We start from the raw sequence: 25,561 nt of genomic DNA on the forward strand, positions 1-25,561 counted from the left end.
GGCAAAGGGTGCAGAAGCGCACCGCACCTCGTTTGGCATCCTTTGCCTTTTGCCCCGTGCTCCCTCTCGCGTTGCTTTCTCTTTTTTGTTTTCTTTTTTTTGGGGAGCTGTCTTTTTCCTTTCTCGCGCTTGCCCAGCTGGATTAGAGAGCACCACGGTTAAACACACACGAAAAAAAAAACGCTGATAGGCAACCACTGTCGATACAAACATACATGCCTATATATATATTCGTGCGTATGTATATATATATATGTGTGTGTGTACATATATATTATATCTCTTCCATTTTGTTGTTTGCCTTGGCGTTAGAACTCTTGCACATCATCTGCCTCACCCAGTCCCCCATCCGAATGCCTGTTTGGCGCGCCTGTGAACGTTGCTGTGCAATGTCCCTCTACCTGATGCATGCATCCCAGTGTGTTAGTGGACATACACATGACTGTGTGTGCATACGCGCTGTGTAAGCGGAGAGGGGGGAGGCGGTGGGAGACACACCACAGGGAAGATTAAGAAGAGGGAGGAGAGAGAAAGGCAGGCGCGGGTGGCTATGTGAGGTTCTGTGCAATCCGCCGATTTCGAAAGGAAAGGCGACAGACACCTAAGCTCACTCACCCACAGAAATAGAGGAGCGAGGAGGACCGATGGAACAGGAGAAGCTGCAGTGAAACAACAACCGAAAAGAGGGCAAACTGTAGCCGGGAGTTCGGGGCAGGAAAGGGCAGAGGAAGAGAGAAGCAAACAACGTACACACCCACATACGCGTACTTGGATTGAGACGCCAACGCTCAGGGCAACAAGTAACAATGCCTGGCCCTGCTTGTCAACGCCCCCACACCTCATTCTCAGCGATAACATCAAAAAAGCGGCGAAAGACGCCAGCCGTAGCGGAAGGGCTGTGCATGTATGTGTGGGGTGGGCAGGGCAGCAATGTAGGGTAGCAGCAAAAGAAAAGTGGCGTTCTTATCCTTGTTCTGTATGCGTGCGTACGTCTGTGTGTGAGTGAGTCGGGTGGGGGTGGGGGGGAGGTTCTTCTATCCAAGATTGCAGGCTTCACGACCTTACCCGAGTCTCTCTTTCCCCCTCTCTGACCATAACGGAACGAAAAGAACGAAAACAGACACCGACACTCTGACGCAGAAAACAAAAAAAAAAGAACACGTGCACCGGCACGTCCCCACAGGGACGCCAAAATCACAAAGACACGACGGGCGATAGTAAAAGAACGACAGCAAACGACGAACTGCTGAGAAAGAACTGCTCAACGAGGATGATGGAGGAGAGAAGTCGGCCGAGCCGAGCCGAGGCAAGCCGCTGCTCAGCATCCCTGACCCTCATGAAGAAGTCCCACTGGCCAGAAGTGCAAGGACAAGGAAGCCCCCAAAAAAAGAAAGCATAGAGAGCCAGAGAACGAGGGTGGAGGTGTACTTGAGGGGCGGAGACACAGACAAGAGGGCTGCCGTAGACGCAGCGAAAAGAAAAGGAGAGAACATCAGCACCGCGGCTCTACACACGCACACACGCACAACATGAGAAAACTCATACTTCTGTCGCAGTGGCTTCGCGGGAAGACGAGAAGAACGGATGTAAAAGGAGGCACGGGAGGGTGCCGATGTGTGCAGCGAGGACCATGGCGCCTGTGAACGAGAAATGCATGAGGGCTGCTCACCACATTTTCCCCTCCGCTGACCTTTCTGCGACGCGGATACATACTTCTGTGTGTATGTGCACGACTACCACAGGTGAGCGAGTGCGTGCTTGTGTATTCCGGGGAGAGGGAGGGTGAGGGAGTGAGCAACCAGGCAGATGCGTGTGCGCTTTTTCTTGTGCGATATATATAGAGAGAGGTATATACGTATAGGACAACAAAGGACAGATGTGTGTGTGTGTGTGGAGGGAAGGGGGGGTTGACCAGAGGAGGAGAGGTAAAAAAAAAATGTTTTAGAGAACAAAAAAATGCGCCCCCAAAAACACCGCAGAGGACCATGAAAAAAAGAGCTGAGGTCATGAAGCGAAGAACGGCTGATACACACACATACACAGAGAGAGAGAGAGACAGTCATGAAGGCCACCACCACTACTACTTCAACGAGAACAAAACAGCGAAAGACTCAAACAGAAAAGGAAGAGATGCGCACCATGCCTAGTTATCTCCTTCTCCGTCATCACTACAGGCGTGTGCGCAAAGGCGCGCACGCGTCGAGCTGAAGGAACAGAGTAAGCAAAAAAAGAAAAAAGAGAAAGACGCCGGAATCTCCCAACACGGCGGCTCAACCGCTCCACCCGATAAGCCCCAGCGCAGCAATACAGCCCATATAGGAGCCGTTGTACGAATAGAAAACATATTGAGAGAGAGACAGCAACAGATAAACGCTTCCCCAACGTGCGCAATCGCACCTGTGGAAGCAAACGCCTTCCCAAGCAATATGTATATATAGTACAAGGGTGGATGAGCTGCTGCGCAAGCGGGGTGTGACCAGCAGATGCTGCATCCCACACCCTTGCCCACTGAACACGCCCACCTCGTTCGCTTTCCTCCGTTTTCTCTCCTCCCCAACCCACACAAGCTGTCAGTGCAGAGTGGGTGCGTGCCTACGCTCGAACACAAAAGGAAAAGCACACGCACACGCACATACAGCTTGAGAGACGGACGGTGAGAGATGGTAAAGGAGGGTGCAGGTGCACAGCGAAGGCAGAGAGAGGGGGGCGGCAGCTGCTATAGATATCGAAAGAAAGCAACAAAAAAATGAAGCTCAAAATGTGTACCTGCGTCAATGCGGTAGAACAAACAAACACACGCATCCGCTTACCCCTGCGACGGTACCTTCCCCGCACCGCTCTCATCACTTCCATCGCGTTGCGGCTGCTCCTGTTTCTATATCGGTGCGGCCTCTTACAGCGAACGCATAACGGCACTGGGTTCACAGACAGGCATTCACGCATGCGTGCGCACTATCACGGCTCGGCAAAAGGGAAGGAGGTGAAAGACCGAGGGAACGTGGCGAGGAGGAGAGGGATTGATAAAAGGAATAGGGAGAAGGATGCGTTGTATGAGACACGCGGACGCCTGCAGCGCGCTGGGGACGCACAAAGCCTGCCTAGAGGTGAGTGTGCGTATGCGTGGGTGGAGGCCGTGGCGGCGGCATTACCAGAGGCACAGAGAGGGAGCTGAAGCAGGAAGAAAGACGGACAAGCACAAAGAAAAAAAAGGGATCAACACACTCGCCGACGACAGTAAAACAACCAAAGGACAACGCACTCCGTTACAGCACTGGAAAAAACATCATAGAGAAAGCGAAAATAGAAGGCGAATAGGGCGGAACGGAAACGCATGTCGTAACACGGACCAAGGCAGGAGAGGGGTGGTGACACAACACGAGTAACAAGACGAATAGCTCACAGCCAGAGACACTACCGGGATAAAGAAGCCTGTGTCTGTTTAGTGGCAGAGGAGCAGAGACCGCGCACGCAGGGAATGAGCCCACCGATGTGTACGTGTGTTTGAGTATGTATCAGTGCACAACGATACATCGACGCCAAAGTGCAAGGGGCAGAGGGAATGGAGGACTGCCAAGCGCAGGGGCGGGGGCTTACGCAGTCTTCGGACGCTGCACAGCAGTGGTGTACTGCAAAATCTGCTCGCTGAGGTTGGTGCACACGTTGTTGACAAGGATCGTAGCCACCTCCACGGCTCGCGGGCCCACAACCGGCACTTTCTGCACCACCGTCGCGCAGTTCTGCGTCACCGCCGCATGAGCCTCCTTTTGCTGAATGACGTTAATCATGTGCTGAGCGGATGGGATCAGCTGCGTCAAACGCCAGGCTATGTACAGCACGCTGCTGATAATGTGAGTAATCACGTGGAAGGTCGCCGTCTTGGTGACGTCGAACTCTAGGTAGTTGCTCACGTACGGCTGCGTCTTCGCCGTCACCTTGGTGCGCACAGCGGTCACCTGCCCCTTGGCGTTGTCCACAGCGCTCTGTGCAGAGTGGCGCGCGTTCTCCACGGAGGCCCTCGCCGAATCTACTTTCGCCTTTGCGCTCTCTACGTACGGGTCAGCCTTCTTCCGGGCATCCTCGACGTACTCGTGCGCGACATTCACTGCCTTCTTTACAACCTCCTGCAGCTGCGCCTTGTGCTCGGAAGCAAACCGCTGCCCCTCATGCACGTAGGACTGCACAGTGTTCATGGCGTTCTGAACGCCATTCTGAGCGGCGCCAGGGGCGTTCTGCACGGTCGCCGCGGCGTCCGAGATGGTCTTCTGAGAATTCTGTGCCTTGTCGTTTACGTCGACGTTCTTCGAGGCGACACCATGGACTTCATCGACCACCTCCTGCACCTGCTGGCGGGTATCACGCGTGCGAGGCATTGTATCTTGACGTGTTGCTTCTGTGTTGTACGTTGCCGCTTTTCTGCAGAAGCTTCGAGAGAGGTCAGAGTACCGTCACGATTGCCTGGGGAACGCCGAAGGAGTCGATCAAGCCGCCAAAGAGAAGAAAACAAAAAGCAGACGACTTATGACTAACAATAATAGTAGTAAAAAAAGAGTACCAAATTTCCTCTGTCAGTGCCACGCGTACGATGCCGGCAATGGTTGCTAACGCTGTGCGGGTGGCGAGCAATGATGGGAATGCGTGAGGTATGCGAGAAGCAAAGAGATGGACGTGGCCAAAACACGCAGAACTAAAAAAAAAGACAGAAAACGAAAACGCCTAACGAAAAAAGAGTCAAAGAAGAAACACACGAGGAATGCAGGCGCAGCGTGTGTGTGTGTGTGTATGTATGAAGAGAGGGAAAGGGAGTGACAGCAACGGCAGAGTTAAACGGAGGTTTACCGTGTCGGGGTGGGGGTGTGGGAGGGCGTCGATCTGCTCTTGCGCGTGTTGTCGGCTAATCTGAAATCGTGAGAGAAGAGAAGTGAGAGAGAGAGGGGGCGGGAGAGGGGAGAGGGGGGGAAACAGAATGGAGGTGACTTGGTGCACATCTGAAATTTGCGCAATGGGTGTGCGTGCGTGTGTGTGCGCGGGAAACGAAAAGAAGCGAGGCAGCCGCACATAGAAGGGAGAAGAGAGGGGTGGGGTGAGTGGGGGCGGAAAAGAAAAGTGTCGGCGTGCGTGCCTGTGCCAAGGTCGGAGTTCACACAAAGGGCGCTGGGTGCGCCAGAGAGGACGCTGCAGCGGGCAGCGGGGGCGAAGGGTGGGTGGTGGCGCACGCGCGGACTTTTTCGTTGTTCACGTTTGTAATTTACTCCAGTGTCGCTGATCGGGTCGAGACGAGGTCATCGTCGCTAGGCCGGCATGCGTCGATCAGGAAGGTGCTCCCTCTTTCACTGGTTCGCGAGGTTTGCTTTCTCTTTTTTGTTGTTGGTGTCTAATGTGTGAACGGGCCGGTGAAGGCGTAATATTTGGATGTAAAGCTTCGCTGCGGTGCATGAGTGAAGTTGCATGCTCAGATACATCGGGTGCCCACCAGGGAAGAGATCGAAAGAGGAAAGCAGCAGAAACACGAAATTTGCGGACGAAGGGTGCGGGCGTGAGCTCCAAACACAGCCTGGCCAGGGTCAAGATCAGCAAGCTAGCGATCAAAACGAAGCAAAGAGAGACAATAACGACGAATAAAAGAGGCGGACATAGAAATTGGGGCAAGCACGACTTCATGGGCGGCAAAGAAGTAGGGCGAGAGGGGGGAGGGGGAAAGACCAGGAAGAAACCAACCAACCAACCAACCAACCACACACACACACAAGAATAACACACCGTCGGCAAGTGAAGAAGACAACAGCGAAACAATCAGAGAAAGCGTGCGAGCGCGTGTCTGCAAGCAGGTGTGACGATGCAGACAACGCAGCAGCAGCACACTCGTACCTGTGTGTCGGGGTGGGGGTGGAGAGAGGGCGCACACGTGATGGAGTAGGCGAAGACAGGCAGGCAAACGTGACCGAAGGAAAGCATCCGAGGAACAAAAAAAACGAGCGCAGGGAGAAATGCACCAGCACATCCACCTCCCATTCTCCTGCAGCCTCTTGACCTTCCGACGACGTGGCCCAGTTCTGTAAAGATGAGGCGCGCGCGTCTGCCCTTCTTTGGGTGTGTGCGTAGGCGCAAGAGCAGTGAAGGCAGAGGGAGAAACCGAAGGGAAGACCCGGTACGGATTGAACCGAAAGGGGGTCGGTGGGTGTGCACGAAGGGGAGAGGCGAGCGAGAGGGTTGGGGCAAGCGGGTGAGGTACGGCTCCTCCATGACACAACATCAAAAAAATATACAAAGAGAACGTATTTGTCGTGCACAAGAAGGCGGCGGCACGCAGAGGGAGCAGCATCAGTGGCGAAGAGGGAAACGCGAAAACGAACGATAAGATGCGTGCCTCTCAGTGTCTCTGTTCTCGTGCGGATCATCATCACCTCCTCCCCCCTGGCGCACACGTCCCCGCTCCGATACCAGGAGATACACACACACACGCACACACTCACTCACGGGCACACAGAGAGAGAGAAAGACATGCGCTATCAGCGCCTGAACAATGGAAAAGAAAAAGCGCGAAGGAGGTAGATGAGACATGTGTTCGTGTGGTTGGAGTGGAGAAGGCCCACCAAGAAGAGGACAAAAGGCAACGTCGACCAAGCAGCGAAAAGGGGGATGAAGAATTCGTCTGCTGCACCGTTACTCACTGACCCCCTCCTCCACCCTCTGCTCCTTCACACGACGAAGGCCCCTCCCCCTGCACACATGCATGCATGCATGCACATACACACACGCACACATGTACAACTGCCGTTGGTGAGCAACGATGAGGGAGAAAGTGAAAGAGAAGGGGGCGGGCTTGAGGAAAAAAGAACGTCGCACTGAGGCCGTGAGCGAGTCAGCACATGTTGCCTCCATCGATCCGACTTCCGACGTGTGTGCGGCCGTCCCGCCTACACACCGAAGGCCGCACTGACAAGAATAGAGCGCGTCTTCCACTCACGAGCACAGATGCGTATATATATATATATTGCCTGTGCCTGAGTGCTGGCAAGAGTGCGGGGCCGCCTGCCCTTACAGCTCTCTCTCTCAGTGGCTGGGGACATGAAGAGAGGGAGGGGGTCGGATGGGCGTGACCTACTCTGAAGGCGCGGCCAGTGCACACAAGAAGAGAGGGAGAAGGGGCCCCTTCTCAGAGAACATGCAAAGCCGGAGTCGAACCCACAGGCAGAGGCGTGATACCACTTCCACTGGACAACGAAAAGAAGAATCAATCGTCAATCGCCTCCCGATCTCGCCCCACTGTGATGTCCTGAGGAATGTGTACAAAGGTGAGGCGATAGAACCAACAAGGCAACAACAACATAAAAGCCATTCCGCAGGGCGTGGTGCGCACCCGCTTGCTGACTGAGGAGCAGGTAAAAATAAGGTAAGAGGAAGAGCGCGAGCGATACGGCGTTGTCAGCGTTCATTGTCCGAGGCACGCCGCCAACCGCCGTATACGCCAAACACACCATCAAAGAAACCACCAACTATACAGCCCATACCCCCTTTTAGGGCGGCGCAGCTGGTTGTCGTTTTGTCTACATCCGCCCGGCCTTTCATTCGTTTTCCGTCAGCGCGCTCGCCTCCACCGCACGGCACACATCCGTTTCTCCCACTGCCCGCCCTCCCCCTCGCTGCGCTGCCTTTGCTCACGCGCTTCAGAATCCGTCTGCGAGGACGACCACACACAAACATATATAGACCTGAAGACGTGTGTGTATGTGCACGCGTGTCTGTGTATCTGCATGTGGTGGCGTGCGTCTCCACTGAGCTCGCTTGGCCCACGCCACCAACACACTCCCCTCCACCGTCAGAGACACACTGCACGCAAGCTTAGTCTGCTCCGCCGATGGTGACACGCTCCAGGGATCCTCTGCCTTACTGCGGCGCGCCCACCCCCTTCCCGCTCTGCACCGTCTTTCTCCAGAATGGCGGCTCATCAGGAGGGTTCTGGGCCGTACATTGCCGTGAGTGTCATGAGGAGGCTTTCTTCTTCGCCGGCGAACTTCTGCAGCGTGACATCCAGCTGGTTCACCGAGCCCGGCTCGTAGTAATCGACGATGCGCTTGATGCGGCGCACGTAGTCCGCCTGCATCCGCTGCGCCTCTGACTGCTGCTGCTCCTTTCTCAGCGCGTCTACGTGACGGGTAAAGGCACACAGCATGTCATGTAAGGGCAGCTTGGCGGGGGAGAGGACGAAGCTTTCGTCGAGGTCGACGCGTCGACGATTGGCACTACCGAGGAAGGATTGTCGAACTTCGGTGTCCTTGCCGCGCAGCAGGCGCTCGATACAAACCCACTCAGCGTCGCCCACGTCGCGCTCAAAGTACTGCTCCGCGAGGATGCGGCACTGATCCAGCTGGAAGAGCCCGGCTGCCTCCACATCCAGCAGTTGTGCTACCTTCAGGAACTGCTCGTACGGCTCCTCTGTCATGTGGTACCACTGCGCTGGGTTTCGTCGGTTCAACATGAGCCACAGACACAGCACATGAAACGGCACCGACTCCGTCATGGCGTCGCGGCCTGCCATCTCGAAGAGGTTTTTCACGTCGTCTGGATGGTTGGGGTAGTTAAAGAAGCGCAGGAGTCGGCACGCGCCGCGCCAGCGCAGCTCTGGCGTCATGCCTCTATCGGGAACGAGGACGGCAAAGTCGGGAAAACGCTCAATCAGCTCGCGGTACTCTCTATCCGACATCCCATAGTCCCGCGCCGTTGAGATCAGCGACTGCCGCCACTGTGCACGCTGCTCACACGTGAGGTGAGCGTCGGCGGTGCAAGCGCTGCTGTTCGTGACGTCAGCAGAGCGCTGCTCATGAGGACTGTCGGCGCTGACTACCGCCACAGGATGCACGAGAAAGGAGCCCACGGCGGCGGGCGAGGCTGCTGTTCCTTCAGGTTTGGTGCCGCTGCCTTCTAGGTAGTACTCCTGCATTGCCAAACACTCCGTCGTCGTCGGGATCTTGTCCTCGTCGGTGGACTGCACCTCATCAGCTTCGAGGCATTTGAGATGGCTCTCTTTAAACTCGCTGTACGTGCCCTTCCACGGGCACGCGCTGCATGACCCCTGCGTGCGCTGCAGTAGTCGCAGGATGAACTTACCGGGTGTGTTGAGACGCGTGACGGGTCCACAGCACACGGGGCATGTCTCGAGCCCCTCTACGCAGCCACGGCAAAAAATATGCTGGCACTCGCTGATCTCCACCGGGTCCGTCCAGAGGCAGCAGCACACCGCGCATTCGGCATCCATGCCAAATGTGGTGTCCGGTACAAAGTACTTGGCCATCCTGCAGCGGCCTGGCAGGCTAGCAAGGGTGAGGGGGATGGAAGGAAGGGGGCGGGCATGAGCAAGCGGGAGGAGGCAGCACGCGCGACGCTGCCGCCACCCTGCACTGTCGAGACGGTGCTCGAGGGCCGGAAGGACGCGCGTGAAACGTTGAAGGGAAACAATAGGGGTTCTGCAGCGGGTATGTGTGGCGTCCGGTGTCGGTGAGAACGAGAGGACACCAACCAGCACGCAACGATGCGCACACAATCACAGAACCGCTCTCTGACGACCAGCTTGGCGACCCCTCTCCCTCCTAAAACAGAGCGCAAAAATCGAGACGGAGAAACACGCACGAGGAGCAAGCCAGCTTTGAGCAAGAGAGATTAGCAGACACAGGTGGCTAGAGAATAACTCGGCCCCCACACTATCCTGCAGATCAACATACGCGTGTGCGTGTGCGTGATGTGTAGGAGAGCGGCAGAAAGAAAAGGGGAAGACAACTGAAAGGTGGAGGCGATGCATAAAGAGAGAGATGAAGGTATTGACAACGCCTTGCAAAACGCAGAGGCAGGCTGCAGATCACGCTGCATCTCAGTGTCGGTGGATGTTCGCGGAGGCGGCAGCGGCAACAGCTGCAGGTGCCTTGAATATGATGTCTCTCTCACACCCATGGAGACAACCCACAGACTCGCGCGAAGAGAAGGGAAGGGAATTCGTCGTCGCCTTCTTGAAAGCCCACTGACGGTGCCGTCATGTGAGACCGCGTCGGTGTAGCTGTCACCTGTACTGAGGAGCGCTGCTGCTTGCCTTTTTTGTGTGACACATTATACTGCTCTGCTTCTGTTTTAGAGCGAGGCCACCGAGAGAGAGGGAGAGGTTGTGCGCCTCCATCTCCGTGCGTGTTTATGCGTGCATCGTTGCGCACCATCACATCCATCATGGTGACCGAGGCAGAGACGCGTGCACGCGCAGGGCACATAGGCAGCGCTACCGCACACACACACCTACAATTAAACGCCGTTTTAGTGGAGAAAAAGAAAGAAAACGGAAACGACCCAGCGCGTGCACACACACGCACGCACACACAGAGCGAAGTGGGTATGCGCATCATCACCAACAGCACGACCGCCGTTCATCCTCATCAAAGACACGAACACTCACCAACACAAAGCTCAAGAACGGAACACGGGGGGAGGGGAAGAGAAAAGGGTGGACCACTGCGAACAAAAACATGTTTAACACCGTTACGAAACACAAGAGGACAAGACGCGAGCACAGACGGCGATATGCACAAAAAAAGGCGCAAAAGAGAGGAGGGAGGGAAGGCGGTGAGTGGGACCTGCTCAGCGGCGATAGCGACCTGCCGTCCGAGCAAACAGCAACGCAAACCCCGAAGCCAGACCAAACGAGAGGAAGAAAGGAAAAGCGTCCGGGGCATCTCCCCACGATCACCAAGTAAGCGCAGCAGCCCAAGACCCACCTCTGCCCTCCTTGGTTGCGGCGCCCTCGCTGCAGGCGCGTTGTTTAATCGTCCTCGTTGTCCACCTGCGAGGCTGCCGCGAGTTTCGCTTGGCGCCATTTTTCAAACGAGCGCTGGCGGGCTTCGTGCAGGCGACGCTTGCGCTCGCGATTTTTGGCGATACGCTCCTGCTTCGCCATCATGATGCGCTTGCGCTTCTCCTCTCGTTCCTCCTTCGTGAGAGCTTTGGTGTGGGCACTACGAAGGACCTGACGCTGCAGGCGATCCTCGATCTTCAGCTCCTCCTTGCGCCGCCGCTTCGCTGACCGCTCCTCGTCTGTCGGGTCGTCGTTGCGGTGCGCCAGCAGGGCCTTGAGAACACGGCTGCGCACCTTCTTTGCGCGGCGGTAGAAATCGCTCTTCTCCTTTGCACCACGCTTCGCGAACTGCTCATACAGCAACTTCACCGGCGACGGCGCCTTCGTCTCTCTCGCACGCGAGGTGAGGCCCAGCATGCGCTCCATCGTGCCCAGCAGCCGAATGGATGCGGCGGACAGCAATATGTTGTCGTCGTCCACCGCCGGCGCGATCACTGCGGACGCGACCCATGCGGTGTCAAGTTGCACGCGGCTGTTGTACTGCAGCACCATCTTCACCATGTGCAGGTAGTTGTACGGAAGGGTGTGCTTCATGGCAAAGACCTGCGCCACCGCGACAGACTGCGCAAAGCCGCGGATGGCAGCGCTAGCGCTGCGCTTCAGCTCGCCGGGCAGCCCGCTCAGCCGCGGCAGCATCGCCTCGACAAAGACACAGCAGCCGGTGAAGACGCGTACGCGCTGCGGGCCTTCCAAGGGCAGCACCTCCTCGCTCTTCTCGAGCACGGCAGGAAGCAGCGCCCAGGCAAAGCCTTGGCGGTAGTGGTAGAGGTCTTTCTTCAGCGAGGGCAGCAACTTCTTCGTGTCCCAGCCGCGGTCACAAAACACGGACTTGTAGTACTCGCTCAGCACAATACGCACCTCCTCGCCGGCATGGTTCTTGCTGGCCAGCATCGCAACAAAGTGGAACATGCGCAGCGCGATACCCTTGACTGTGAAGAGGCGACGACGAGCCGCCGCCGCCGCCTTAGCTATAACGCTGTCTTTACTCACCAGCACACGGCTGAGCTTGCGCAGGTAGCTCTGGATGTCGCCGAGCAGCTGGAACAGATCTGTCGCCGCCACAAAGGAGCCAAAATACCGGTTCTTGGTGAGCAACAACATTTCCAGTGAGGAGACGGCGCTGTGGAAGACGACGTCGTCCGCCGTCTTCACGTTCTCACGGGCAACAGCCAGCAGCACCTGATACACGTGCACCACCTCGCCGCTGCGCATCGCGAGACCAACGCGCGTAGCGAGGCGGATGGCTCGCACCACGTCCGCCTTCTCCTGGCTGGCGGTGTCGGTGGGGTAAACATGCTCGAGGTCCATGCCGCCAACCATGCCCTTTAGCGCATCGATGTACTGCTGCGTCGGCGCCTCCTCTTCCTCGAAGGCATCCTCGTCGTCGCCCTCGCTCGACTCCGCGTCGGTGACGTCGTCCGCCACTGCCTCGCCGTCCTCTTCCTCCTCCAATGTCCCCGCCTCCGAGTCGCTGTCGTCGCTGGCGGTGGCAGAGGCGGTCGCCGTAGACGATCCCTCGACAGAACTGCTCGCGTCGTCCTCGTCGCTGCTAACACCGCCGTCAGCCGCCTCATCAGCGCCGTCACCGCAGACGCCATCTCCGTCGGAGGAAGCACCAGCATCGTCGCCATCCTCGTCGCTCGAGTCTTGCCCGTCGCCGTCCTCCGCCGCCTGCTTCGCCTTGCGCTGGCGGGCTTGTTCCCGGCTGTCCGTGTGGTACGCATCCTTCAGCGGCGCCAGCAGAATGTCCAGCGTGCTCTTCGTGCGAACAAACTTTGCGAACTTCAAGATGAAGCCCATCGCGATGCGCCGTACACACGTCATGAGCGGCATCACGTGCAGCGGCGCACTCGTGCGCATGAGGAGGGCCATGAGGGCATCGAAGAAGAGGTCGAGCGTCTCCAACGTGCCGGCGGTGTAGAACTGCGTCAGGTCCGGTATGACGCTCTTGGCTATCACCATGGCGTCGCTGTTTGTCGGGTCATCGACGCTGAGCATGAGAAAGAGCAGCACCAGCAGGATGTCCATGTCGGCTCGTTCGTAGAAGAGGACGCTGCGCTGCTCATCGGCTGCCTCGAGCACCTCGACAACTCGGTTGCGCGACTTACGGAAAGCGCTATGCTGCACAGCCGTGGTGTAGCGCGTCTTCGACTTCTCCTCTGCCGCTAGGTAAGCACTGGTGATCGTCGTAGCAGCCACAGAGCTCTTTGGCCGGGTCAGTGGCCCATGGAAGGTAAAGGAGTAGACGTCGGCGAAGAGGTAGATGCAGCGGTTCTGACTGAGAGTGTCGCGCGAGTGCCGCGGAGGGAACAGACCAAACTCGAGCAGCCGCATCACCGCCGCGTCCACATAGACATGGTCGACGCCTTCGCGCACGGGTACGTAGAGACAGTTGCGCAGCTCGCGCAGCACCCAGGTACGGTTCGTCACGGCGGCCGGGTCCGAGTCGGCAGTCATGGCATACTGCCGGAGGAGGTCCTCTACCTTGCGGTGAAGGGCGGAGATGGGCATCTGCTTCAGCTCCTGCATCGTCGTCGGCTTCGCTGACGTGCGCTTCCCGTACCCGACGTGCGTGCTCGCCAGCTTCAGCACTTCCATACGCTGCTCGGCGTCGTCGGACTGCACCGCGATATAACCCAGCTCGGTCACCAGGTTCTGGAAGAGCGCTCGGCGCGGGACATCAGCGCTACCACGGCGGTACGGCACGATCATGTTGTGCAGGATCGTGCTGAGGTGCTCCTTCATCGACTCACCCATGGCGACGCGGCGTACGACGAGCTGAAAAATATCGTGCCACACTGGGTGCACCATAGGGTGGTAGGCGGTCACCTGCTCCTTGCGGAACAGGGCGTTGCTGATCTGTTCCATCGTGGTGGGGTTCAGTGGGTCCAAAGCGAGGTATTCCTCGACAGTGGCGGGCAGTGCGCGCGCCGGCGGCTTCGCGTCCGCCTCCATGAGTCGCAGCAACAGCTGTATCGCCTCCGGCCGGAAATATTCCATCTTGGGGTAGTGAAAGAAGGCGAACGTCAGCCACTGCAGCGGCTCCTCCTGCTGATACACGTCGCTGTACTGCTCCAGCACCTGGAACAGAATGTTCGCAGAGAGCACGCGAGTGGCTTTCTGCTCCACGTAGGCGAAGGCGAGCACTGTGGCGAGCTGCGACGCCTCCGATCGCTTGAGGCGTTTTTGTGAGGCCACAACGGCACCAAGTGCGAACACGGTCGCCATGAGCCGCTGGTTGCGCTCGCCCTTGGTCGGGTCGCTGATATCGTCGGGGTCGATGCCGCCATCGTCGTCGTCGTCGCCGTCGCCGTCGCCGTCGCGGCGGCAAGAGCGCGACTCCAGGCGCAGCTTCACCGCCTTCATACGCGTACTCAACGCGAACTCCTCGTCCATCAGCTCCAGCACGACTGCCGGGCTAATCGTCGTCTGCGTCATGACAAGGAACAAAGCGTGGCAGTGGAGGCACAGCATGGCAAAGTCGTCCGTCACCATGCCGAGCAATAGGCGTGACAGAGCGTAGAGAACGGAGTGGTGCGCCGACCCGCGAAGGCGCTCGAGGTTTCGGGTGTCCACATCGTCTTCACTCAATTTAGCATTGAGATGATTAAGGAAGGCGTGTTGACCCTGCTTGCGCTTCTCGGCGTTGTGGCGCAGGCACATGTGCAGCAATGCTCGCATGTGCTCCCGCTCCTTCAACGTCTGCGACATGACCTGATGCGTCTGGCTCAGCTTCTTGCCAGATGCCTTCTTGTCATCTCCGTCCACCGTCCCCTCCCTTTTCACCGGCGCGGCCTCTTCGTCGTCATTGTCCTTCTCCGCGGCCGCCGTGCCGGCACCGCTGCTCTGCGGCTTCGAAAACGTTTTGCCCTTGTTTGCTTCGAAGGAGGCCCACTCGTACCACGACACAAACGCGCTTACCATGGTCGGTGCGCCCTTCTGGAACTTCGACAGGTAAGTGCGAAACGACGAGACGGAGTCTGGCATGTGCTGCTGAATCAGTTGCGGTGGCACGAAGCGAAGGAGACGCTCGTTGAGGTCTTGGCAGAAGACCCTTTGGTTGGCGCGACGGGTCTTGAAGACGTTGATGCTTTCCCTCAGATCCGCTGACACCTTGGCGGCGAGGTGGATATCGATATCCTTGGTGCGGTTGGAGCTTGCCATGCGGGGGGGCCGAGTTTGATTGCTGCTACCGCTGCGCGCCGGGTCAGCGTGGGTGCGTGAGGCGCCGCTGTGCTGATGCTTCTGCTCACGACCGCGCTGCTCGCGGAACTTCTTTTCGTGGCACTTCGCTGTCCCTTTCTTTAGCCGCAGCGCACCGGATTTGTGTGGATTGGTTCCGCGCCCGTGCCCAGACCTGCCCGGGTTCGGCTGGCCATGCGCGTGCGCTGCGGGGCCGCGTGGGCGACTGCTGTGGCTGCCGCCGTTGCGAGGTGAAGCAGAGCGGTTTCGCTGCCGCTCCGAGAAGTTGGCACCGCTGCTGTGGCTGCGCCCACGCTTTGCTGCGTGTGGCGGGGGCATCACGACTGACGTAGAGGTGAGCGCGTTGACAGGGGTTGGCAGTTGCTCCAAAGAGACCGCGAAGGGCGATACGGAAAGAGCGGGCTGAAGCGCAGACAGCCCCACGGAGACGCCCACAACGCGACCGGAGGCAGAACAAAAAGAAAGCGAAGACGCACAGGCGCGCAATGTGCGTGTACGGGCTAGCTACAAGACGACATCGTCGACAAGTTGTGCCAGTGGAAAGTGAGCATACAGCAGAGGCAGAGATTTTTTTTTGTGGAGGGGGGTGGGGTGTAGTACAGAGAGAGGAGTGGCAGTGAGGTAGAGGGGACGGAGCTCTTGGACGGCCAGCAGTCCAGTTCGAGTGGCCTGTGTCGTGTCACACGGACCAAGGTGCGCGTCCTCGCGCGACATTTGCCCCATACCGAGTCATCACACGAAAGCCGTGAGCGAAGACAATGCAGCCTGGCTGATGATGGCCCCATCGCATGTAATGAGTTTACCCGCCGTCCCGAGAGCGTCGGAATATGCCTAAACTAGAGGAAAAGAACGAGAAACGACGAGGGCGGCCGCAATGGCAGACGACCGTCACACCATGACGTGAACGTGTGCACACCTCGACTCTCTCTCTTCGTCCTTTCCAAGTGTGTGACGACGACGACGATGGAAAACGCGGCGGGCCAAGGAAGAAGAAGAGGATGAGAGGGTAAGAGAACAAAGCCGGCTTGCTCGGACAACGAGGAGCCAAGCAAGACGCATCCACACCAAAATGAAAACCCCCCTCGGCAAAAAAAAGAATAATGATAATCATAAAACGAAACAGAACAAAGTGCCGGACGGGAGCGCCAGTGGCGAATTGAGACGCGCACACGCACACGCACGCGCACACATACACCGATAGCGGCCGATAACAACAACAGAAAGACGCCAACGCGAAGAAAAAAAACCCAATCCATGGGCTTGGCCCGCGTGTGCACACTGTGCAGGCACAGACAAAGCGGGTGGCACGAAACAACTGAGGAAAGTAAACACGCAGGGTGCGCGCGCGCGCGAGAGAGAGAGATAGCGTCACAGTCACTTTGCGCGATTGGGAGCTTATGCGTTGCTCCACTGGTGTAGGTGGCACTTGCACCTCACATACACAGATGTATACGTACATAAATAAATATATATATATATACTAGGTGCCGGCACAGGGGTAAAAGCGGCCAACGAACGAGAAAAGCCACGATGACGACGAGGAGACGAAAGGAGAGCTACACATGAAACAAAACAGCAGCGGATGAGGGGGAGGGGGGCAGATAGATGCTTCCGCTCTGTCCCTCCCCGTACCTTCTCGCACCACCTTGAAAGTGGTTCACAGCAGCCTTAACGCTAAAGAGCAAAAGAGAGGAGCTCGCTGGCACATGGCGATGTGGCCACAAGACGCCGGAGCGTCTCTCTCTGAGCGGCACTGAGCGAGCTGGCGCCTCGGAGCTCGCGCACCGTCACTTGAATCTCGGAGACAAGCGTGCCGCGCATCGCCGACGATTCTTGCACAATTTTCTGCATCTGGTTCTTGAACAGCTGGCTAAGCTTCGTATTTACGTAGTCATCGTGCAGGAGAGCGCTAAAGTGGCAGTACCGGCGCAACGTGGTGTCCAGGTAGGTTAGCAGCAGCGTGTTCTGTTCCGGCGTGTCCCTCTTGGTGTAGTTCATGAAGTGGGCTATGAGAGAGGCGGTGAGGGCGCCTACGACAACGTAATCTGTCATGCGATGTGGGATAGTGATGTAGTTGTACGTTGGCTCCGATAGGAAGCTAGGCCAGTCGGTGCCGCAGTGACGGAAATGCTCCGCGACGGCCGCCGCTCGACGCACTGCCTCCTGCGGTGTAGGGGGAGAAAACTTCCTCGAGGGCTGCGAACTGCTCGAGTGTGCGTCGTCGTCGGTGTCGTCGCCTTCGCTCTCCTCCTCTGCCCTCGCCGAGTCGATGCCGCTGACCATGAATTGCTCCTCGCACTGCAAGATCGACTGCCCGTACCAGTAGAGCGCGTTGCAGTACGTGGACTCCCCAGCTCCCCGGCTCACCTCGTCCGACATCCAATACAAATTAGATTTGTTCCACCTGGTCATGGCTCTGTGAAGCAGCGTCTTCGCCAGACAAGGCTTGCCGTCGCCCTGCAGCGCTACGACGCCGGCCAGACGGAGGTACACCGCCTTGTACGAGTCGCGGGGTACAACGGCGGCGAGGTCTACATATTGTTCTACCTCCGTCATTTCGGGGTACACAACACTGCGCACTCGCTGGTACAGGTCCTGACACGGCTCGTAAGCGAACGGATCGGCCTGGCATTTGCGGAGGTACTCGTAGGCCTTGTGCTTGTCGTGGTTGACGTGCAGCTCATAGAGAGCCAAGTAGTAGTAGCCGCGGGGGGACGACGGGTCTAGCTCCAGCGAACGCCGCGCCAAAGCTAACACCTCTGGCGTCACGAAGTTCTCCCGGGCAGCCACGGCGGCAGCGAGCTGGAAGTGTGCCTTGCCACTATTTGGACAGGTACGAGTGGCGGCCCGCGACAGGTGCTCGTTGGACTGCCAGTCGTCGTTGCGCCGGTGGGAGAAGACACCCCAGCCAACGCACAACAGCAGCAGCGCGTAAAAGTAGCGCGCGACGACACCATCGCGAAGGCCCGGGGCGGCTACGATGAAGGTGATGAGCAGCACCGCGCCGATGGACGGCACGTACAGACAACGTTCCGCGATGAAGGTGCCAACAGCGACAAAGAGATGGCTGACCGGGGCGTACGAAATTGCCATCCAGAGGAACCCGGCGAGGCCCGCCAGCGCGGCGCGCGAACGTTGCGCAAACGTGCCGAACAACAGACTCAGCTGCGTGAGCACGGCAGCGCCGCTGATCGCGAGAAAGCTCGGCACGCGGGGATCGAGCAGGCTGTGTAGATGCGGGATGCAGTTGAAGCTGTACTCGTTGCACAGCGATGTGGGGAAGAAAAGCAGCTCCAAGTTCTTCACCTGAATCACCCACCGAATGCTGAGCCAGTGAAAGAGACCTTTCGGCACAAAGTACTGCGGGTGCTCCGACTGGTTCAGCATTGGGTTCCTCCGGAGGTCGACATTGCCCACAAACGCGTGTCGGAAGGCGAGATAGCCCAGCAGCTCCACTACTGCCAAAAGAATCACCACGAACGAGTGACGCTTCTGGCACCGCCCACAGGCGTACATGACACACGCGTGAACGCCGTAGATGGCGGTGAACGTGATGGCGCTGTCCTTGCAGAGGACGCCTACCGCAAGTGCACAAATGGACAAGATAACGTAGTGTTCCGCACTGACACGCTTCTGAAACTGTCCCTGGGGCCTGCGCACCCCCTTCGACTGTTTTGCGGGGCGCGCTGCAGTCACTGAGGCTTCGCGTTTGGTTTCATCGACTTGGTTCAGATACCGGTGAATGCAGAAGAATCCAATGAGCCCAAAGAGGCAGTAGAGCAGCTCACACCGGCCCACGATGGACGTGACGGCGTCGACGTGGACGGGGTGCACGAGGAACAGCAGAGCCGCCATGAAGGGCACCGCATAAACCGGAGAGGTCAGCACAGCCGTGAAGGACAGCGCCTTGGCATTCTCGACGGCGAGCACTGCGCCGGGCACCACGACGTAGACGTACAAGCGAGCGAGGTAAAACACGAGGCACACGTTGAGGTACGCAATTGTGTAGTTGAAGCTGTGGAGGAAGGCGGGGCTGTGGTGGTAGCCCATCAACCAGTGCTGGATGCGAAAGGTGAGCACGGTGATGGGACGGTAGGACCCGTTCGACTTGAAGCTGTCGATCGGATTGCCCCAGAAGTCATTGTAGAATATGGACCCGAGTGACGTCTTGTCCACGTAGGCGTCGGGGTTGCTGATGATAGCCGAATCGTCGTCAAACGCCATGCCTACGCACACTCCGTTACTGAAAACAGTGGCAGCGATGAGCAGTAGGATTGCATGCACGCGAGTGTCAGCCGCGCACAGAAGCCTCCACGGAGCGAGCTCGGCCGCCAAGGGCCGTTTCGCTGGGGCTTTCATTGTCCCCGCACCCCTCACCCTTTCAGATCCGGCTCACACACGCTGCGCCCACGTAAACGCGCGTCTGTGCTGCACGGGCAGCCAGACACCTTCAGCCTGGTGCTGTTAGCTTTGGCACCTTCTGAACCAGATGCGGATAGAAAATATCCGCAAAGCGAGGGTTATCGGAGGCGCCGCTCGGGTGCTCTGCGTTTTTAGTTGCTTCCGTTTTTCTTTTTTCTCTCTGGTTCGCTGTTGCGGCTGTTTTGCTGCGGTTTCCTAAGAAGGGTTGTCTTCTCTTACGGCTGATGGGTGCACCTTCCGACGAGTGTGGTCGGACGGCGACTTCCACGTGCACGTATTCGTAAAATGAAGAGAGCCAGGGCGGGGTCTGTGTGGGCATGAGGACGAGCAAAGCGGGAGAGGGGGGTTGTCGGTAGTGGTGGTGGTGGAAGAGAAGAAAAGGTGATGACGGAGATGAGGGTCACCAAATGCTATTCACAGCATCAAGAAGCACACATACGTACACACGAATACATATATACATACATATATATTTATATATCAATCCTTAACCACGAGGGCGCCAGCAGTACGACCGATGCTTGTGTAGAAAACACCTCAAGGGTCAAATGCACGCGAGCCTGAAGAGAGGCGATTTCCTCTTGGTGGCATCTCTCTGCCGAATCCCCACCCACCCCATCGCCGACCACTGCTTAATCTAGTTCGGCGCTCCGCTTCTCTCGACGTGCGCGTGGTGGTGGTGTGTGCGTGCGCGCGTGCAGAGACGATTTGTGGCCCATGGTGGCCAAAAGGGTTGGAGAGAGACGGAGAGGGAGGGAGGGGGGCTAGAGCGCGGCTCTGCCTTTTTTTTCGTTGGTATGCTGAGTTTTTTTTTTCAAGACACGTATTATGTTGGCGAGGATACACAGAGAGAGAGAAGACACCACTTGCTGTTTTCTTCCTGTTCTTTGTTCCGGTCTCTTCCTCGTCTCGAGCTCCACGACACGCAGGCGTTTCTTCTCCCCGTTGACGTGCCATTCTACCATTAAGAGGGCAGTCATATATATATATATATATATGCAAACAAAGGTACGCCAAGCACACAGGAGCACATGCACGTGTATACAGGGAAAGGGAATGGGGGAAGGGGCAAGAACAGAGAAGATGAGGTTGTGTCCCGTTTTCCCCTTCGTCCACTCTTCCGCATCCTCATTTTCTCCGTCCTCCTCCTGCTTCTCGTGCTACTCGATAGTCCTCTGCGGCAGACATGCGGCCGGAAAGCAAGTAGGCGAGAAGAGGAAGAGTGGCGCCGGTGGAGGAGGCGGTAGAACGTCGATACGTGTCGACAACAACAAGCCAAAACAGTGTATACAGCTCTGATTATAGATATATATAGATAGATATGGGCGGTGGGGAATCGTTCAAAGGACACGACGGAAACGCAAAGGACGACGGGCAAAAATGAAGACTAATTTGGTCGCCGAGCACAGGTCCACTGCATGGCATCAACGCATGCCGCACGGGAGGACATCATCATTGCCTTTCGCATCCGCACCAGTTCATGGGCAATATGTTGTTCGCTTCGTGAAAGCTTCTTCGATGCTGACATAAGCATGTATGGACGGTTGTGTGTGCGCGCGTACCAAAGGAGGGAGAGAGTGGGTGTGGGGAGGGGGGGGTTATGCCGCTCCTTACCGCGCTCAACAGGAGGTGTTGAGGTGGGGAGAGAGAGAGCGAAAGAAATAAAACGAGATACATCAGTGCATGGGTAGGACAGCGAAAAATGAGGCTCACCTCCGAGGACGCAGACACAAGGCCGCAGAAAGACAAACAGGGCGTGAGACATATTGGGGTCACACACACACACACATGCGCGCCATCAGAGGACAGTCGCCATGCCAGCACCAAATGAGAAGACGTGAGTTCCACGTGCAGAAACATGAAGGCACCCCCATACCTTCGCATCGGCACAAAGAGTACGAGGGGCAGGAAAAGGGAGAAGCCGAACAGCACAGTGACATGACGCACGTGAAGTAAAAAATGGGAAGAGGATGGCGCGAGGTAAGAAGGGAGGAAGAGGGCCCCTTCGCACAGTAAGGGTCAGCAGGTGTTGGTGCACACAAGCATACCCACTGACTCGGAGAGAGACAACAACAACAAAAAAGAGGCGACGGTTAGCGTGCAGTCAACGCGGAGCGTGAAACTGGGTGACGGCAAAAGACAGAAGAGCATGCACACACACAAAAAAAAGCGGATGCGAGGCGTGCATGCGCATTGTTATGTGCTCGATTTCGCCTTCACCCCTGAGGGTGAGCCAGAGACTGGCGGGTTCGATGTGAGCGAGGGGGAAAGGGAGGGAAGGAGGAGAATCTACAAAGGCAAACCTGAAAACAAAAAAAGAAAAAAAAACTGCCCTGCCGCACGGCGCAGTGAATACACGCAAACAAAAACGCTCTCCTGTACACTACACAGCCCACCCACCTATACGCACACACCGACACCGACGCATTTTTAAGCTGTAGAGATGGCAACAGAAAAGGACTCACGCCAAAAAAAAGTGGTTAAGGCTCATCCGTGAGTAGAGACAGCGCAGCAGAGGCGCAAACGCAAAGCGATTTTTCTTTTTTTTTCAGCACGCCAATTCTCTGCCAGTACGTCATGGGCTGAACACACGACCCCCGGCCTGTCACAGGCTTCCCCGTCAGCTGGTGCCTCGCGGTGGTGGGCACGGGTGCTACATTCATGCGCTGACTCAGTCATCTGAGAACGGCATCGTGCCTCAAACTCTACTCACCACCACCCGAATCGCAGGTCGCCTCACAGCGGCCCCCATCATGCCGGTCGCCACCTCGCGCATTCACCTTGGGGTGGCTCCCAGGCTCCGCACAGTAGAGAGTGTGAGGACCGGGGGTGGGGGTTGGGAGATGGGATACGCTCGAGTAACGCTAAAACTCTGCCTCATCCTATGGATGGTGCAAGCGTGTCGACTGTTGCAGGTCTCTTAGACGCAGTGCCATCCAGGACCTGAATACCGACATCCGCAGCGATACATCGCTCTGACCTCTCTCTACGTCACAGGGACTCCGACCCTGCCCACCACCAGAGGTGGTTCGACATTGGCAGGGGCGATAAAGTAGGGGTGCTGTTTGGCTTCCCCAGACGCATTGGAGGCACTGAACTCGGCGACACCACGTGCTGAGGTGTTACCTTGTGATAATGGTCATGCAGAGCGACGAAAAAGCAAAAGATGAAAAAACCCCAAAAAATTAGAGGAAATTTTAGCGTCGCTGTCGTGCAGAAGCCTCTATGCCTCCCTCTTTCCACTTTTAGTTGCGCCTTAATTTCCCATGCCTTTTCTTTTTTCTTGCGCTTTTCGCATACGAAACGTACGTCTATGGCACCTCACGCGTGTCCAGTACAACACCGCCGTCACTACAAGACTGGGAAGGCACCAAACAGGTATGTGTGGGGAAGGAGGGATGGGGAGAGGGATGGAGGGGAGTAGGAAGATACTTCCACAAAGCTTTAAGCGTGGAAACACAGACCCACCACGCACGGATTATCCTTGCCTTGCACCTCTCTTACTCACAATTCTGCTCACCGCGTCATGGACTCCCTCCTTTTCTCGCCGCCCCACGTCACCGAAAACTCGGCATAACAAGGCAAAATCGGGAGTCGGGGAGGGAGGGGGGCATCGGGGAACGGAAAGGAGTTCGGCCAAGTGGCCCTTCCGCTTGAACCTGTGCCCCTGCGCGTGCATGAAAGAATGTGTGTGTGTGTGCCAAGCTCATTCGCGAACGGTGCAGAGAGGTTGAAAAAAAGGGTGGAGCGAAAAAGATGTGCACGGACGGACACAAAGGCAAGGAGGGAATCGCTGACATACTCGGTGACTTTTGCACCATCGAACGTGTACAAAACAGGGAACAACAAAGAATCAGAAAAATGAAATCCGTCGTGTGCGCATGGGCGCCTCTATGATGAGCAGACACCGTTCGAGAAAGTTCAGTGCAGCACTGCTCACCAAGCACGCATACACTCGCACACGTAAACACGCATGCGCGTGCATGCACACCCGTAAATACCCAATAAGAGAGAAGGGAAAAGGAGGTAAAAAACGGTAGAGGACGAGGACGTACGCGATTGGAGGGTGAGTGGGGTTCGTTTTGGTGTTATGCCCTCACCAGCGGAGACAATAAATAACGAAAACAGAACAACGTGAGTACTCACAAAATTACGGGGGGGGGTATGTCAGCCGAACAGAAGGACACAGGGGAGAAGGTGGAGGAGGGAGTGGAGAGGGAGAGATCAAGGTAGGTGGGGAGAAGGATAGCGTGCGTGTATTCGTCTCTATGCGTAGGGAGGGGTAGGTGAGAACTGACATATGTGGGCGCGTCACGGGCTCCATGACGTGCTTCAACACGGAGCCCCTCAACAGAGCAGGTGCCCAGACGCCCTCCCACAAGTACGAGGCGTTCTCTGAAACGTTCCAACGAACACCCGCCCGCAACCGTCCTTCGCAGCACATCGTGCCCTTCCCCCTCCCCCCCTCACCCACTTTTTAATGCACACTTCTGCTCCTTCGTGGCCGCTTTCCCTCTCGATCTCTATTTCGAAAGACAAGCAAAAAAAAAGTGGAAGAGGGGGGAGCCGATGCACACACCAACACACACACACACATACACGCACAACGACACACACATGCGAAGGAAGGGAAGGATTCACTTGGAGGGAGTCGATCTCAGGAAAGAAGACATGTTAGCCAAGAAACAATTTAAAAAAAGGAGGAGGAGAAGGGTGGGAGGTGCGGAGTTCTGTGTGTTTTTCCCCACCTCGAGGAGCCACCCTTGCACACACACACACACACACACGAACATACACAACCACATCTATATACGTATGTATATATATATATATATTCGCACACCGAGGGGGATAAACACACGCACGTGCCCATCCCTTCAACAACAACGAGGCAGTCCAACCTACAACGAAGGACCGACGGAAAACACAAAAGAAAAAAATAAGAAAACACAGATACGCACACACGCACAGAGATACAGAAGCAAGGACGACGAAGAAAGAAAAAAAACGAAAAGACGCGTCCTGTCACACCCGAAGGGGCCGGCAGGTCGCAAGCGGCGAAGTATTGGTTGTGAGAAAGACGTCAAGACAAGGAGGAGGAGAAGGAGGCTGACGTGTACGCTCGCAAGTGCCCGCCGTTCCTTCGTTCACTGTGAACGCCTTTACCATGGCTGCCAAATAGGTATCACCGGTACGCATGGGCGTTCCTCTGAACAGCTGTTTTCACGTGTCTCCTGTGACTCACCCCCTCCCCGCTCGCACGCCCCACGGGGCACAAGAGCGAAGCGCAGACAACATCAATACAGCAAAAAAAAGATTTACAGCTGCGAGGGCTGTGCTGGTAGGAGGAGAAGCAGAAGGGAGAAAAGGGGAGAGAGACAGACAGACGCAAGCTTAGCCATGATTGAAAAAGATACAGCACTACACACACCTTATTTATGCCCGTGCCTCCTCGCGCACCTTAGCCTCTCTCCGATGACTCTCTTACGTCGTTCGTTGTGCCGGTTCTATAACAAAACACGGACTTATTTCCGCTATCAAAGTTAGCAAAACCCCCCCCACACACACATGCTTACTTACACAGGGAAGTAAACGTAGAAAAGGGGAGGACGGTGGGGTGGGTGGGGGGAGAGAAAAACACTCGCTTCGCTCCTCTCTCCATCTTGATCTGTACCGCTCTCCCTCTACGCATCGATGTGGTGTGCTGGCATTAAAGTGTCTCCCACAGTACGCGCGTCTAGACGAGGAACTTTGTCCTTGCTTTTATCTACGCACCCGTCATCGACTCCACATGCATGCCGCTCAGGCACTAGCAACGCACTAAAACACACTGACGGACACAGGGACAGGTACACGCTTAAGGCGGTCCAGATCATGGGAAGGAGTGACATTAGAGAAGGTGGGTAGGGGTGTGATCATTACTCTACCTTTTATCGGTGCATCGGGGGCCCTTGTTCAGCCATATTGTTTTTCCCCCTTTTGTTCCGTACGGTTTGCTCGCAGTTTTGGTTCGGTTACGTGGAAAAGGCCAGTGTTATGATCTTGTCG

General features: G+C 56.7%; 4 protein-coding genes across 4 annotated transcripts; all 4 read right to left on the bottom strand.

Moving 5' to 3' along the window:
* Positions 1-3,590: 3,590 nt before the first annotated feature.
* Positions 3,591-4,370, bottom strand: LMXM_22_0180 (conserved hypothetical protein; the record flags this gene model as incomplete). Its single annotated transcript, XM_003875425.1, has 1 exon — positions 3,591-4,370. The coding sequence occupies one exon, from the start codon at positions 4,368-4,370 to the stop codon at positions 3,591-3,593; it is 780 nt and encodes a 259-aa protein (XP_003875474.1).
* A 3,575-nt stretch (positions 4,371-7,945) lies between these two features.
* Positions 7,946-9,289, bottom strand: LMXM_22_0190 (conserved hypothetical protein; the record flags this gene model as incomplete). The annotated part of the gene is made up of 1 exon (XM_003875426.1): positions 7,946-9,289. One exon carries the CDS (start codon positions 9,287-9,289, stop codon positions 7,946-7,948), a length of 1,344 nt encoding a protein of 447 aa, XP_003875475.1.
* A 1,506-nt stretch (positions 9,290-10,795) lies between these two features.
* LMXM_22_0210 (conserved hypothetical protein) lies at positions 10,796-15,409 on the bottom strand (the record flags this gene model as incomplete). Its single annotated transcript, XM_003875427.1, has 1 exon — positions 10,796-15,409. The coding sequence occupies one exon, from the start codon at positions 15,407-15,409 to the stop codon at positions 10,796-10,798; it is 4,614 nt and encodes a 1,537-aa protein (XP_003875476.1).
* A 1,356-nt stretch (positions 15,410-16,765) lies between these two features.
* On the bottom strand, positions 16,766-19,450 carry LMXM_22_0220 (hypothetical protein, unknown function; the record flags this gene model as incomplete). Its single annotated transcript, XM_003875428.1, has 1 exon — positions 16,766-19,450. One exon carries the CDS (start codon positions 19,448-19,450, stop codon positions 16,766-16,768), a length of 2,685 nt encoding a protein of 894 aa, XP_003875477.1.
* Positions 19,451-25,561: the final 6,111 nt, after the last annotated feature.

Source organism: Leishmania mexicana, chromosome 22 (assembly GCF_000234665.1).
Source record: "Leishmania mexicana MHOM/GT/2001/U1103 complete genome, chromosome 22".
In the NCBI taxonomy this organism is placed as follows: Eukaryota; Euglenozoa; class Kinetoplastea; order Trypanosomatida; family Trypanosomatidae; genus Leishmania; species Leishmania mexicana.